This window comes from Amblyomma americanum, chromosome 2, assembly GCF_052857255.1.
Source record: "Amblyomma americanum isolate KBUSLIRL-KWMA chromosome 2, ASM5285725v1, whole genome shotgun sequence".
Taxonomy (NCBI): Eukaryota; Metazoa; Arthropoda; class Arachnida; order Ixodida; family Ixodidae; genus Amblyomma; species Amblyomma americanum.
This window is the reverse complement of record NC_135498.1, coordinates 73,931,498-73,945,249: the sequence shown is the minus strand read 5'-3', so window position 1 is coordinate 73,945,249 and position 13,752 is coordinate 73,931,498. Positions and strand designations below refer to the sequence as shown.

The window sequence follows — 13,752 nt, the reverse complement described above, 5'->3', positions numbered from 1 at the left end:
ACCGATAGCTTTTCCGCAATCCACTCCTTTCCTGCACGATAATAACACTATTCCGAGGCCCCAAATGGGCCATGCTGGCTGGGATCACATAAACATAATAACGGCTGTATTTTTTCTCTACATGAAATAAAGAAACACGATTGTAGCGGTGGTTGAAACCGAGAGTCTGTATCTGTCCAGTGCATATAGCATTACATGAGTCGGGTACAGCGCTACGTACACATGCGTATGAACGCACTGGCTTATCGCTTTGCACAGGGAGGTGATGCACGGGCCGTGTTGTGCAAATGCCATTTTTGAAGAATTTTTCGCTTTCTTTGGAAGAACATGGCGTCGAGTAGTGGAAAGCCCAGCCGTGGTTCCTTTCGAATTAAGCGGCTGGAAACATGCTGCTTAGAAATTCTGGACAAGGACTTTTTTGACAGGAACTGGTTAATGAACGCAGTTTTTCCGCATACTGGCGTATTTCATCAAAACAATCAATATATCCGTAGATATACGTAGAGAACGTATACGTAGTCTGCTTCTTAATTGTTAAGAACACACCCCACTGGTTTGCTGTGGCAGGTCTAACTTCTCGATTCGAGTGCGCGGCAGACTTAAAAAGCAAGATTTCGCTATGCATCGGAAGGTCTATAGGCATTTCATATCAGTATGTTTTTAACAGTACATCACAATATTTCACAGTTATTTCGGAATTAGAAGTGATATATGTCAAAGAAATGTGGACTTGAAAGCGACTGGAGGGGTAAGTATTCCAGGAGTCTTCGTCCTCGTTTCGTCACAGCAAAAAAAGGGTTTGGAACAAACTACGATATTCTGCGGTACTTGACTCAGTAAACTGCAGTATCTTGACATCATAATTGCTAAGAACTTGGAATGGAGTGAGCATATCTAATGTATTTTTGGTTTGGAACAGCGCAAACCTGGCTTTCCAAAAGGAATTTCGAGTAAATTAACTCAGACGATAAAATGAAGATTGAAAGCTATCATCCGAACAACCATCAAATATGCCAGTGTAATCTTGGATCTTTGTCAACAGTACCTCAGAGATAAACTGCAACGAGTTTAAAGACCTGCAGACAGATTCATTTTTTCTGCCTACTAACGCGACCAATCCGTAACAGCACTGCTTTCTCAGGCACAACTTCGAGCACTATACACAAGACGAAAGGTGGCCAGGCTTGTACTGGCTTGTGCTGCGGCCTCTTGTAATACTACCGCCTCGTATTAATCACCCGAACTCAGTTATTACCTACACCCCAAGCTTTAGTTTCTAAGCATTCTTTCCGTCTAAACATCCGCCGCGGTGGCTCAGTGGTTATGGCGCTTTGCTGCTGACCCGAAAAATGCGGGTTCGATCCCGGCCGCGGCTGTAGAACTTCGATGGAGGCGAAATTCAAGAGGCCTGTTTAATATGCGATGTCAGTCCACATTAAAGAACCGCAGGTGGTTGAAATTTCCGGAGCCCTCCACTACGGCGTTCCTTATAGTCTGAGTCGCTTTGGGACGTTAAACACCCATAAACCTAAAACCTTTCCTTCCAAACCGAATTATCGGCGGTAATAATCTGCATCAAAAATTATTTATAAACACATCTACAGGGCATTTTGTTAAAAAGTTGGAAATATGTGCTGCATAAATTATGTTGTTCGCACTTTTGTTCTGTTAATCATAGGTTTGTTTATTCTATTTTGTGTCCAACCTGTATGCTGTGCGTAAAACAAATTTTTCCTTTGAGTTCTTGATTTTGTGTTTTCTACCCATCCTTAAAAAGCCCAAAAGGGCTAACAGGATTTTAAAATAAAAGAGTGAAAGTTGTTTTATAACAAATGTTATGCGCTGCATCAACAGGGCGCTGCCTTTGACGCAAACCGAAGATAGCCTAGAACCTACATTCAATAAAAAAATCCGGGCTGTTTTCTCTAGGATTAGTTTTACGTAAAAACTCGATATTTCCCTTTGCAGTGACATACGCCACAGGGTCTAACTGCGCTATATAACAGTGGTCCAAAATTTCTCATAACATTCTACGTTTTGGCATGAAATGAGCAGCGCTTAACAAAGTGCCCTCTGTCATACTGTTTATTCAGGTAGGCTTCAACCGCGACAGAGCGCGAAAGGCAAATAATAGAATTTTGGCCAGATGTTCAAGGATATAGGTATGAGGGAAATTGCTTACGCTACCCATAGTAAATATTTCCTAGATGTCGAATCACTAATGTATGTCTGTTAGGAGGGTATAGTTTTCGGCCAAATGTTGAAAATTTACAACGACGAAAAACCGCATAAGACACCAGACGGAAGCCTTTGTATTCTGCCATTGCCGTCTGCTGCCGTCCTTCGTCTTATCCAGTTTTCGTCGTTTTATCTAAATTCCAAACAAAACCTTGCAAAGTCTACTCGCAGGCAACATCCTAAGTGTTTCCGTTCTAACAGATGAACCAGCAGTAAACTTTCTCACGGATGCGTAGAAACGACAACAACGCATTTTGAAAGCAGAAGAAAACGATCCTTACGTGAAAAGGTGAGTATGAGTAAGCATGTTATAAAGGAGTCCTAGGCTTATCTAAAATGCGTGGCAGTAGTTTCTGTAAGCGCGAATTTGACAACTTTTTTAAATCGCAGCTGCATGTGAAAATACAACTGAAATTTCAGTAAGCAGCATGGAAAAATGGGCGTGAGTCTATTGCACAGTCTGATATGAAAGCTTGATAGACGTAAGCAGAGAGAAACCACTTTTTATAAGATGTTTCAATAATTTATTTGAGTTCCAGTTTTCAACGTGGTTCGAAGAAGCGTTCAGGTCTGGTCGTCCTAATTTCTTCTTAGGGGTCCATGAAGTTTCAGATGAACAGAAATAAGTTCTTCTGTAAAGAAGAAGCAAAAGAAAAGTAAGTAAACCAACACCACGTCACCATCTTACAGTACATGACAAATGCAAGAAAGAAATGAAGCGTCTTGCTTATAACATTGAGTGGCCTCAGTACTAGCGGTCTACTATCGACGAAGAATAATTAGTTCTATATGATGTTTTTTACCACACTTAACAATTGGTTGGTGACAGGGAAACCAGGGATATCGACCTGAAGCAAAAAGCTCAGCCGAGTTGCTCTGCTTAACAGTTCGCTTTTGCTTAAAAAAGAACAAGCCCAAAACTTACACTTCTTGCGAAGGAGACCGCCGTAGTGGTATGGAGTGCCAAGACCATAGCCGTAGTTCAGGCCGTAGCCGAGGAGACCGTGGCCGTAACCGTAGTGGCCGACACCGTAGCCGAGGGTGCCAACACCGTAGCCGTAGACTGGGGCGGCGTGGTAGGCAGCGACGGCTGGGGCAGCGTGGGCAACGGTGGCCACAGCTGGGGCGTGGTGGACGGTGGTGGTGGCAACAGCTGGGGCGGCGTGGACGGCAGTGACAGCTGGGGCAGCAGCGTAGGTGGCGACTGGGGCAGCGGCGTAGGTGGCGATGGCTGGAGCAGCGTGGGCGACGGTGGCAACAGCTGGGGCAGCGGCGTAGGTGGTGGCGACCTTGGTCACGGCTGGAGCAGCAGCGTAGGTGGCAACAGCTGGAGCAGCAGCATAGGCAACCCGGGCAACAGGGGCAGCAGCGTAGGCGACCCTAGCGACTGGGGCAGCGGCGTAGGTGGCGACGGCTGGGGCGGCGTGGGTGACAGTGGCGACCTTGGTCACAGCTGGAGCAGCAGCGTAGGTGGCGACTGGGGCAGCGTAGGAGACGCGGGCGACTGGGGCAGCGGCGTAGGCGACCCTAGCGACTGGGGCAGCAGCGTATGTGGCAACAGCTGGGGCGGCGTGGGTGACAGTGGTCACAGCTGGGGCAGCAGCGTAAGTGGCAACTGGGGCAGCGTGGGCGACGGTGGCAACAGCTGGAGCAGCGTGGACGGCAGTCACTGCTGGGGCAGCGTGGTAGGTGGACACAGTGCGAGCAACAGCTGGAGCAGCGACAGCGTAGCTGGCAGCTGGGGCGTAGCTGTAGCCGAGGCCAAGACCAGAGTAGCCGATGCCATGGGAAAGGCCATAAGTGGACAGGCCGTAGCCACCGTAGCTGCCGAGGCCGTAACCACCGGCAACGTAGCCAGCGAAGGCGCTGGTGGCCAGAGCGAGGAGGACGCAGGCACGGAACTGCGAACATAGGCAGAGAAGGAGACGTACGAGGAAAATATTTGATATACTTAAAAAAAAAACTACACTTACTGTGTCTTGGTGCAGATTTCTATAGAGTGTGCATTTTTTTACTTTATAAGGGCGCATTGCGATTGTGCGACTTAATTGTTTAGTATTCACTTTTGTGCAGTAACTATGTTATACTTTTGTGGATACTTCTGATGAAATTGAAATGGGAACTATTGTGTAATCGATTAGATTATTGCGCAGGGCGCACACAGGATTTTTTTCGAACGTTTTGACTCGGTAACTTCTCGTAGATGATGAGAAAATGCGCCGAATGGCACTTCCAAAATTTTCTTGATAAATGTGTCGCCGCTGTACTGAATGTTACCTAAAAGCAACGACACCCAGATGTAATCACTAGTTCGAAGGAACCAGGCCGTATTATTGACGGGGGTATATGCTGCTCCCTGCAATTATGCTTTGAGAGCATTGGTGCCTGCCGTCACAATACTTTTATGGTTTCAGTTGTCTCTGTCCTCCAAAATCCCGTACAGGGCCCTATGGCAATTATTTCACTTCTTTTGTTCACATAATTATTGGATGATGTGGAGAATTTCATGGCGCATATCCATATATTGTCAGAGGTGTGGACGGCTTTTCACTGCCACAAGGCAGCAATTGCATTTCTATCCTTATAAACAGGAATGCGCGCATACACTAAGGTGATGCAGAATCTAACGTGATCTACCAGCTTCGCTTTAGAAAGCGCGAAGCAGAAATACGATGCGATGGTGCTATGAAAGTATACGATGTCAAAGATTGGAGCTAATCCTCAAGGGAGTCTGCAGTACGAAAATAAAATACCAATGGTTCTCACCATGGCTTCCTTCGGTGCGTTGAAAACGGAGGAGCAGATGCTTCTGAATTTGTACGGCAACCGCTGTTTCTTTTATACCCAAAGCCGCCTAAGCTTCTAGCTTATGGCAGAATGGGTATGACGTAAGCAATTCTCCGGATGCAACCGGTTCAAATACTTTCGTGTGGAACAAGTGGAGCTCATACGCCCTCTTATTTACCGTGCGTAACACGCAACCCGATCCCGTTCCTTCTTCCTCATTGGGTGAGTTCCAGTCTAGGTCACTTACGGCCGAGAACCGTTACGTGAGTCGCTTGTGAGTGGGCTTTTAGTCTTGTCGAACGGGCTGAATTCTAGTATCTCAAGCTGGCGCTTAAGAATTCAACTGCTGCATGGTGTGCGCCCTTGTCACGCAGAATTTATGCGAGCGAAGAATATGATCGGCATGTGAAATGATTTCGACGCTTTCACGTGGTAGAAAACGATGCACATAGCGTTTACAACTGCGAGAACTGGCGGTTTGAGATATCGTATTGTTAGAGTAAGCTAAAAAAAACTGAGTGGCAATACACAACTAATATACGACGCTGGTTACTAAAATAGGGAATCCTGTATAACAAATTGTGGCTGGAAACTGTTTGGCGGAAGCGGTTGTCACGGAATTCTAACGTTAAGGACCGGACTGGAACGGCACATCTTCCGGTCTGTTTTATTTCATTGTTAAATATGTGTCACCGCATAATTACAGGCAAAGCTAACGGATATGCTCGATTATTTGCATGGAGTGAAAATCTGTTATGTGTTTGGCAGCCATCCATTGCCGCACAAACAACTATAACAAAAAAGGCGAGTCGCCCTACGGCGACTAGTAGTATTCTGTTCAGCTCCAGTCTTTCGAATGGGAAAAATAAATGACCGGGCGATGAGGGCATTACGAAAAGAGAGCAGGATTTCTCCAAGTGGCTGACCGGCAACAATAAGAGCAGGAGCCTTCTCCGGTTCCTGCTCGAAAACACCTCACATGGAGTGAGCACGGGCAGGGCATATAATGCGTAGGCAAGATAACCAACGGTCATTATAGGTAACAGACTCGATGTTAATGAAATTAAGCGTAGCAGGAGGCGGTAGAAAGTTAGGTGTGCGCATAAGATTAGGAAATTTGCGTGAAGGAGATGTCTTCAGCTGACATTAGTTCGGGTTAATAGGAAATATATGTGAGAAGCATTTTCCATGCAATGTGCATTGTAACGCTGATAATGATGATGATTATTGATGAAGGAAGTATGTCCTAATACCCACCGCAGCGTTTCTTTTTGAAAATATATGTGACTGATTTCATACGTAACGCGAGACTGAACTCTTCAGGTAGGATTTTGGCGTCTGTTTTCTTTTACTGCCCCGTTTTGGTCATTCTGCACGTGTTGAAACGAGACGGTTTGCATTTATAAATACGCTAGGTTATATAATACCGAGAGCAAACACGCAAAACAAATGGTTGTTTTTCTTTATTTAGATCAGTCAATACACGGATCACGAAAAAGCCCCTCTCTTGTCTTATCATCACGCATTGTATGAAAAAGGTAGCCTATTCAATGACAGAATATACAATGGCAGGAAAATTTTCATCGCTATTAAAATGTTCATCATTGAAACATACTGGTGCTGTCGATTCCGGAGAAAAAAATTAAGACGATGTTTTAAGACATTACAGGAGCTGAAAGTATTAGTGCTCCCCTTACCTACTTATCTTTCTAATTCTAACACTTGCCATGGGGCATAAGAAGATGCTGACGATAATGTTTGCTACTTGGTGTCCGCTTTCCCGTTGAACGAAATGAATGGAACCGTTTATATTTTTACACACACGCCCTGTAGCTGACAGACGTAGGCAACGCAGCTACCTTTATCGTCAGGCATAGTGAGAGAAGGCTGAAAGCATGCTTGACACCCTAAAAACACAATCTCTAACCGCGTTCCTCTTTGTCTCTTATTTTTCGATTAACTTTATTTGCCGCGGAGTTTACTTATCAGTTGTTTTCATGTGTCTTGCTCATCGGCCCCGGCACGCAGCTTTGCCACACCTTGAGTTTGCCAGCCGTTACCTCTACGCTACAAAGCTTGGTTTGTTTTGTCGCACGCACGACATGTACAAGGCATAAGCACTCACTTCCCTTATGTCGAAAATTTTAATCCCATGCGATATCTGATTTTGAAGGCAAGTCAATTATTTCTCAATGTGTGCATGTGTGCGTGTGTAGTAGAACATTTAAAATAATAAAATATGTACAGGTGGCGCCTAGAGCTTTTGCGGCCGTTTAAGATTTTTTGCTAGTGGTAAATATGGGACACCCGGCAGAAGACTAGGGTGAAGACAAGACAGACATTGACAGCAACAACAACGATAGCAAAATGAGGAGCGCTCTTTTGGTTTAACCGGTGCCCAGAAACATGGACCCGAAGAACCACGAAGTAAGAGGGGCGGCGAGATTATCGGGGTTGGGCAGGTTCCTAAACAAAAATAGATGGCTTTTTTGTAGACGTGTCAAAGTACAGAACGGAGGAAAACGCGAGTTTGGTAGGAGTAGCGAACAACCAAGGAAAAATTTATCACCGGTGTGCCAGTGCGCACAAAGACAACGCGGGCAGCTGAACAGATCGTTATAGCTATAGCTAGAGGCCATTCGGCAGGGACTGAGTTACTGGACAGCGAAGGATTCACAGGCAGCAGCTAAGGCATAGAGAGATGTAAGGATCGGCTGCAAAGCCGCGAGACTCCTCTGTGAACAAAAATAACACAGAAATTGAACAACACAAGCATTCAACGCACCATCATTTGGGTCCCCGACACTGGGGTTGAAGGAAATGTCTCCGTAGACACCGTTTTCCGAGGGTTCACGAACCGAATGGCTGGTTTGCCGGTCGAACACTTCAGCACGCCAGAATTTTACGGAGAGGCAATGAAGGCGTTGTTGGGATCGCGCAAAAAGTGCTCGGTTTGGGTGGGCAACCTCAACATAGAGCAGGTCACCACTCTCAGACGACTGCAAACACCTGCCTAAGCAGAGCCATATATCACAAAACGCGGCCGAATAGATACGTGAAAGAGTGCGTGTGGGGTGCGGGCTACGCCAAAACGTACCTGGTCACCTGGGGCAGTGAACAAAGCCATTTACTACCCAGTATAACTAGTCTATATCCCTAGTCCTAGGGGGGCCCTCCTGACTGACTCCGACCGGAGAACACAGCTTATGCTTGTGACGAGGGCCAAGGCGGCGGCGGAGGCCAACGAGATCCTGAAATAGGTAAGTCCGACCACTGAAGCTCCAAATCTTGCTCCCCCCTACCCCTATGCCCTAATTTTTTTCCTCCCAAATGCTTTTACTACTCCGACTATGGGCCAACCCTTGATGGTAATTTAGATTCTCTTCGAACGCTTTTTTCTTGACACGAGAATAGAAGTAAACATTTTTACCTAATAAATTTTTCCCTTATATCAAGCCTGCATTGGGATTTCAAACAAGTCGATGTTGCTGTTTCAGATTACTGCTCACATGGACGCTCGAATCACCTTTTCAAATCCGCTGGGCTTCGACAAAAGCCTACGCGTCCTTTCGGTGTATTTGGTTGAACCTCGCAGATTTGTTTCTCTTCATTCTTTTTCTGTGCCTTGAATGTCTTTTTGGCGCTTATCTCGACTCATTCATTTATTCCGAGCGGTCACTGTTTTACCGGCCGCCATTGTATTGTAATGCATTTTTTTCCTGCAGCGGTCTTGCTCAACTAATTCTCTTTCTGATCAGGTTTCCTCTTTTCATTTTATGTATCCTGTTGCAATACTATGGCTTTTCCCTATGTTCTCATACAAGCTCAGGCGATCAAGAATCTTCAGAAGTTTTAAACTGGGCTTTTCTTCTTTTTTGTGATTTTCATTCTTCTCGTCATTAATATGTGCGCCAGTCCAATGTCCACTGCTGTTGCACCGGTTTAGGTAGGTCCGTTCTTTTTTTACTTATTTAGTACAGCGAGGAAGAATCATCTGGCTTTCCTGAAACCTATCTTGTAAGCTGTTATTGAAAAAAGGAAATATCGGATGCTTAACGTCGCAGAATATTCGGCTCTTTAGCCACAGTGCATCATTTTCCTTTCTCTGCTAAGCACATAAGCAATACGTTTCCGCGCACTGCGGTTCCTGCCCTTGGGTGTGAAATTACTTTAAGCCTACCATGAACGACTGCTGTTAAAACATATACCCCGTCATGGAAATATGGTCAACAGGCAGAGTCATGAGTCCCATGCATATGAGTTTACACACGGGAAACTCGGGTTAAAAAACAAGGCTGCTTTCATTCAATACCACTTTTGGCACTCTCACATCAGCATAGAAACAATGTTGCGCGAGAGGCTTTGGTTGGCTCTCTACGAACGCCTAACGACATCGTGCTCGCTCATGTAATTTTCGACTAGTTTTTGTAACCTCTCGCTCCGAACTAGATTTTTCAGGAGAGTTATCGCTTGCGCATCCGCGCTTTCTGGCCTACCTCCTAGTGCTTTTGGCAGCCATTTCGGAACGAATGAGTGATCGAGGACCTACTTTAGCGTAATGTGGCCTTGGCGACCCAGAAAGCGTTATAGTGCAGCGCGCAACGAAGCGACAGTATAGTGATCCTGCCCGTGTTCGCAGTCGTTCAGTGCATCTCCTACCACTAGAGCCCTCTCCTACCTGAGCTCATCCCGCACGAGGTAGAGAAGGAATACCACTGAGAGTGTGTTTGTATGTTGTTTTGTCTGTGATGTTTTTCTCAACGTGTAAGGTGCGTCACAAGTACCGCTTAAAGTTAAGAGGTCAAGAATGAAATCCCGTTATCGAATGACGGGAAGAGTGCGCAAGCTTATTGCAAAAAAAAAAATCCTGTCATCCTTCAATTACGAAAAATCGCAATCGTTTCGATATCACAAACGGTAGCATGTTCGTGCAGGCTTGACATACTATCTGTGAACAGGACAATCACGTTCTGCAGAGCGCCGACCTGCTTTCACGTTTCGATGTTTTTTTTTTTAAGGTGGGCCTTGAAGTCATATTGTTTTCTCTAAATGTAGGCTCGAATCATGTCTTACTGCGAACATTGGCGCCTTTTCGGGTAATTTCATGGCGAAGAGATGACAGAACTCGTCTAAGATAAAACGAACAGCGTGTGCAGAGGAGTGACCACGCACGGCCGTAGAGAGCCATTCACCTGCGCTTTCCGGCAAAACCACATTCCATTTTTAAAAGTCACGTGTCGTGGTTTAATTTCCCGCAGCGCCAGACATTACCGGAGATATCCTGTGACATGAAGTATCGTCGTAAAAAATCGATAAGCGAGTGACTGCCCCAAACAGTTCGCTTTAAAGTATGTTTGGGAGGCAGTGACAAATGGGTGAAAACATGTCCCCGACATTCACGAATCGTCGTCGTGAACACACTTTATACTTCATAAAGAAAAGAAAAATTCTGCAGCAACTTCGCAAGAAGTGACTCATTAAAAATCTTTGAAAAGGCAATGATAGACTTTAAGAGAAAGAATTTGCTACACATCAGAAAAATGGACCCCTGTATTCAGTAATTTCCAAGAGCTTCTTGTAATTTTCCAATTTCAAATTTTTTGTCCGAGAATGTTGTACATGATCGGACAGAAAGATGAAAAAAAAACAGTTGAAATGCCAAACGTGCCGAAGACGAAACCAACCGCTGTAATATCGTTTTCCCATCCTAGAAAGTTAACTCTTTACAGTGTTAAGCTTTCAACGGGGTACTTAAATAAACACTGTCGTGGCTAAGAATTTTTCTTGACACGTATTTCTGGCCTATCAGATGAATCCTGTGGGAGTAAGAAATCCGACAGCTATTAAAGATAGGACCGCACCGTTCGCACGAATGGCAAAGTTCTGCCATATGTGCTTCAGTGCCTTGTCCAAACTTGCGTAAATGAGCATCTGGGCAGGCATTATCGCTAGGTAGGAGAAGCCTTTGAAGGACACCAAGACACAAGCTATCATGTGGAGTAGAAGACTTGATATTCATTTTTCCGGCCAATATCTCAGCCTTTCCAGTCAATAAACCCTGCCTTTTTCTCGCATTTAGAGCTTTACGCCGTTAAAAGTAATGCTGACTTCTTTTTCCAGAAATTTTTTAAACATTCCTGTTCTGTATTTTAAGGACTTGGGGGAACACATAATTTAAAAAAATTGCTTTTTTCAGATAAAACTACCACTCTTTCACCATTTCTGCACCGGCTGACGTCATAAAATGAATGAGAAAAACTTTTGTAGCAGTAGAGATAAATCATAATTCTTAATTAACCTTTTCACTTCAGTAGGTTGGCGTTGTCTGCAATTAGAACATTATAGTTCACCATCCGCGCTTCCAGTAATGTGGTTTTGCCTAAATGTAGGCCTTCGGAGTTTCGACGCCAGGTTATTCGGATGTCTAGACGAATGCAACAATCGCGTCACAGGCAGGAAGGGAAGACAGTAGGCGCAACTAGACGGGCTTTACGCTGCCACACGCTTGTTCCTTAGGTCTGTACAGCACAACATCCGAGGGTCATAATGCCATGGACAATTAAATTTGTCACATCGTACAATGACTACTGGACGGACAAATGGATCGCTATAAATGGCTAATTGCATACAAAGAAAGGGCCATTTTTCTTCAAGAGGTCATCATCGTACTTTGCTTGCTTAGTCACCCTACTAACGACATTTTATTACTTTTTTTATGATTTCAACCAGCGCCGTCACTATATTGACGCAGGGATCATTATTGCAACTGAAAACACTGATTTTTCAAAAATACTTAAAATTGTATTTCCCGCGAACACGCGTTAGGCCATATATTTCGTTCATAATCAAACTTAGTTTCAAGGACCCCCGGCTGCACCTGGCTGTGCCAACTCCAATGAGGCTCCAAATATTTATCATCAAAGAGCGCTTTCTCGTTATTATCTCCAGCCATAAAAGCAGCCGGAAAGAATTCTGTTTCGTTTATTTTCACTGAAGCTTTGGTTCATACGCCCAGACCATAAATTTTAGAGCATTACGGCATAATTTGATTAGAAGTTATTGCGGTGTGAACGATGTCTAAAGGGCTCACGAGACTATTAATCACAGTCCATAACGCAGCTGAACAAGAACTATTAGAGTAAAAGTAGTGGCGACAAACAAGCCGCGAATCAATCTCGCTGATGTTTGGTTGGTATTCGCGCGCTCTTACCACTAACACCTCTGGCCTTTATGCAAGCATACCTCTAACGCCGTCGTTCTCGGATATGAGCGTAAACAAGCTTAATGTTATAAGCATGAAATGCTTTTAGCTGCCGTTCTCTGCAAGCTCCCCCTAGCGTCGGGAGAATGGAAGGAAGCATGTGACGCTGAAACTGCAGCTAGTTTTGCATAACTTTTGGCCCGCGCACTAAGAGAACTGGCGGCCTCAACCACAGCGGGTGGGCCTTTGAAGCTGCCTCGGATATCACTGCGATGGTCGGGTCTTCCGTTGGCAGCGGGTAGCAAAGCAGTGCTGTCGCGTCGTCATTCCCAAATCGCGGCGTGGAAGTGACCGGAATGTCAAGGTTGTGTTTTTCGCGCCACAGCTTCGCGCTAAGCAATGTACAGACGCGGAGTGACTGTTAAAAAAATGAAGAGGACACTTTCGGTCCATCTTAACGGTATGACGCCATAGCAATAATGGGTTAATGCCCGTGTATGTGGAATAAGTAATTCTGTACTTTACAGTCATTTATCGTTGGAAGTCCTCATACAACTCCTGGCGCATTTGTGCAGCGGTTAAACGATGCGCCTCCGTGAGATAGCAGGTGCTGTCGCTGGTGGGGCTTTAGCGACCCAGGCTGCTCATCTCGAGGAAAGTCTCGCGGCAAATCATTAATTTAACTGTCACTTGCCACGATGGGCAGTTTGCTCACAATCCAGTGCGCAGGTTGGGATGCCGCAGCAAGGTCACGAGACCTAGGCCTTTTTTTCTGACTGGGGCGTATTAACAATCTCGCGGTAAAAAGACGGGTACGGGCGGGGAAAGAGGATTGCCTAGGCCCACTCCTTGTCAAAACGCTCTCGCGGCAGTGCGAATATTATGATTTCCTTTGGCAGTTGCGAAGCCCTAAAACGAGGCTCAGCTTGATTCGAAGCTGTGTTAGCTTGCAGGCCTATGTGGTAGGCTCGTGGGCGAATGCGCCTCTGCTTCGTTAGGCGCTTCAACGACGAAACCGGCAGAAGCGTTTTTGGTGTGGTGTGGTAAGGCCCATTTCAGGATTGTAGCTTGCACCTTGTGCAACACATCCTAGCTAGTAGCTCTCCGCTGGTACGAAAAATTCTTCGGGCTACTTACGTCTACTTTTGCAGACGGAACGGGGTAAAGTTGTTACGAGCTCAAAAAAAAAAAGACGTAAAATCACAATCGTTTCTAGCTGGGCTTGGAAGAATAAGCATCGGAAGAAGAAAATGGTTTCGATAAAATGCAGACTTCATGGAATTAATGTGGCTCCAAAAGATCTTCGAATACGCGCACACATTTTTTTATTATTGCAGCTGTATGGGTTCAACTTTGGAGCGAAGACCTCTCATAATTCTTTTAGACGCCTGCATGGTAACCGATGTATCGGCCAGAGCACAGCGCCAACGTTTGGCTGCATGCATTGAATACGTAGAACCCATCGAGAGCACTAGTATTCAAATCCAAGGCACGTCATTTTTGCGTGTGAAAAAGACGATGGAGCG

At 45.3% G+C, this 13,752-nt stretch overlaps 1 protein-coding gene across 1 annotated transcript in view; it reads right to left on the bottom strand.

The window, feature by feature from the left end:
* Positions 1-2,760: 2,760 nt before the first annotated feature.
* Positions 2,761-13,752, bottom strand: part of LOC144119766 (uncharacterized) — a 47,088-nt gene continuing 36,096 nt past the window's right edge. The window contains 2 exon segments of the mRNA XM_077652307.1: positions 2,761-2,870; positions 3,164-4,139. Coding sequence (XP_077508433.1) covers positions 2,869-2,870; positions 3,164-4,139 — 978 coding nt within the window. The 3' untranslated portion in view covers positions 2,761-2,868.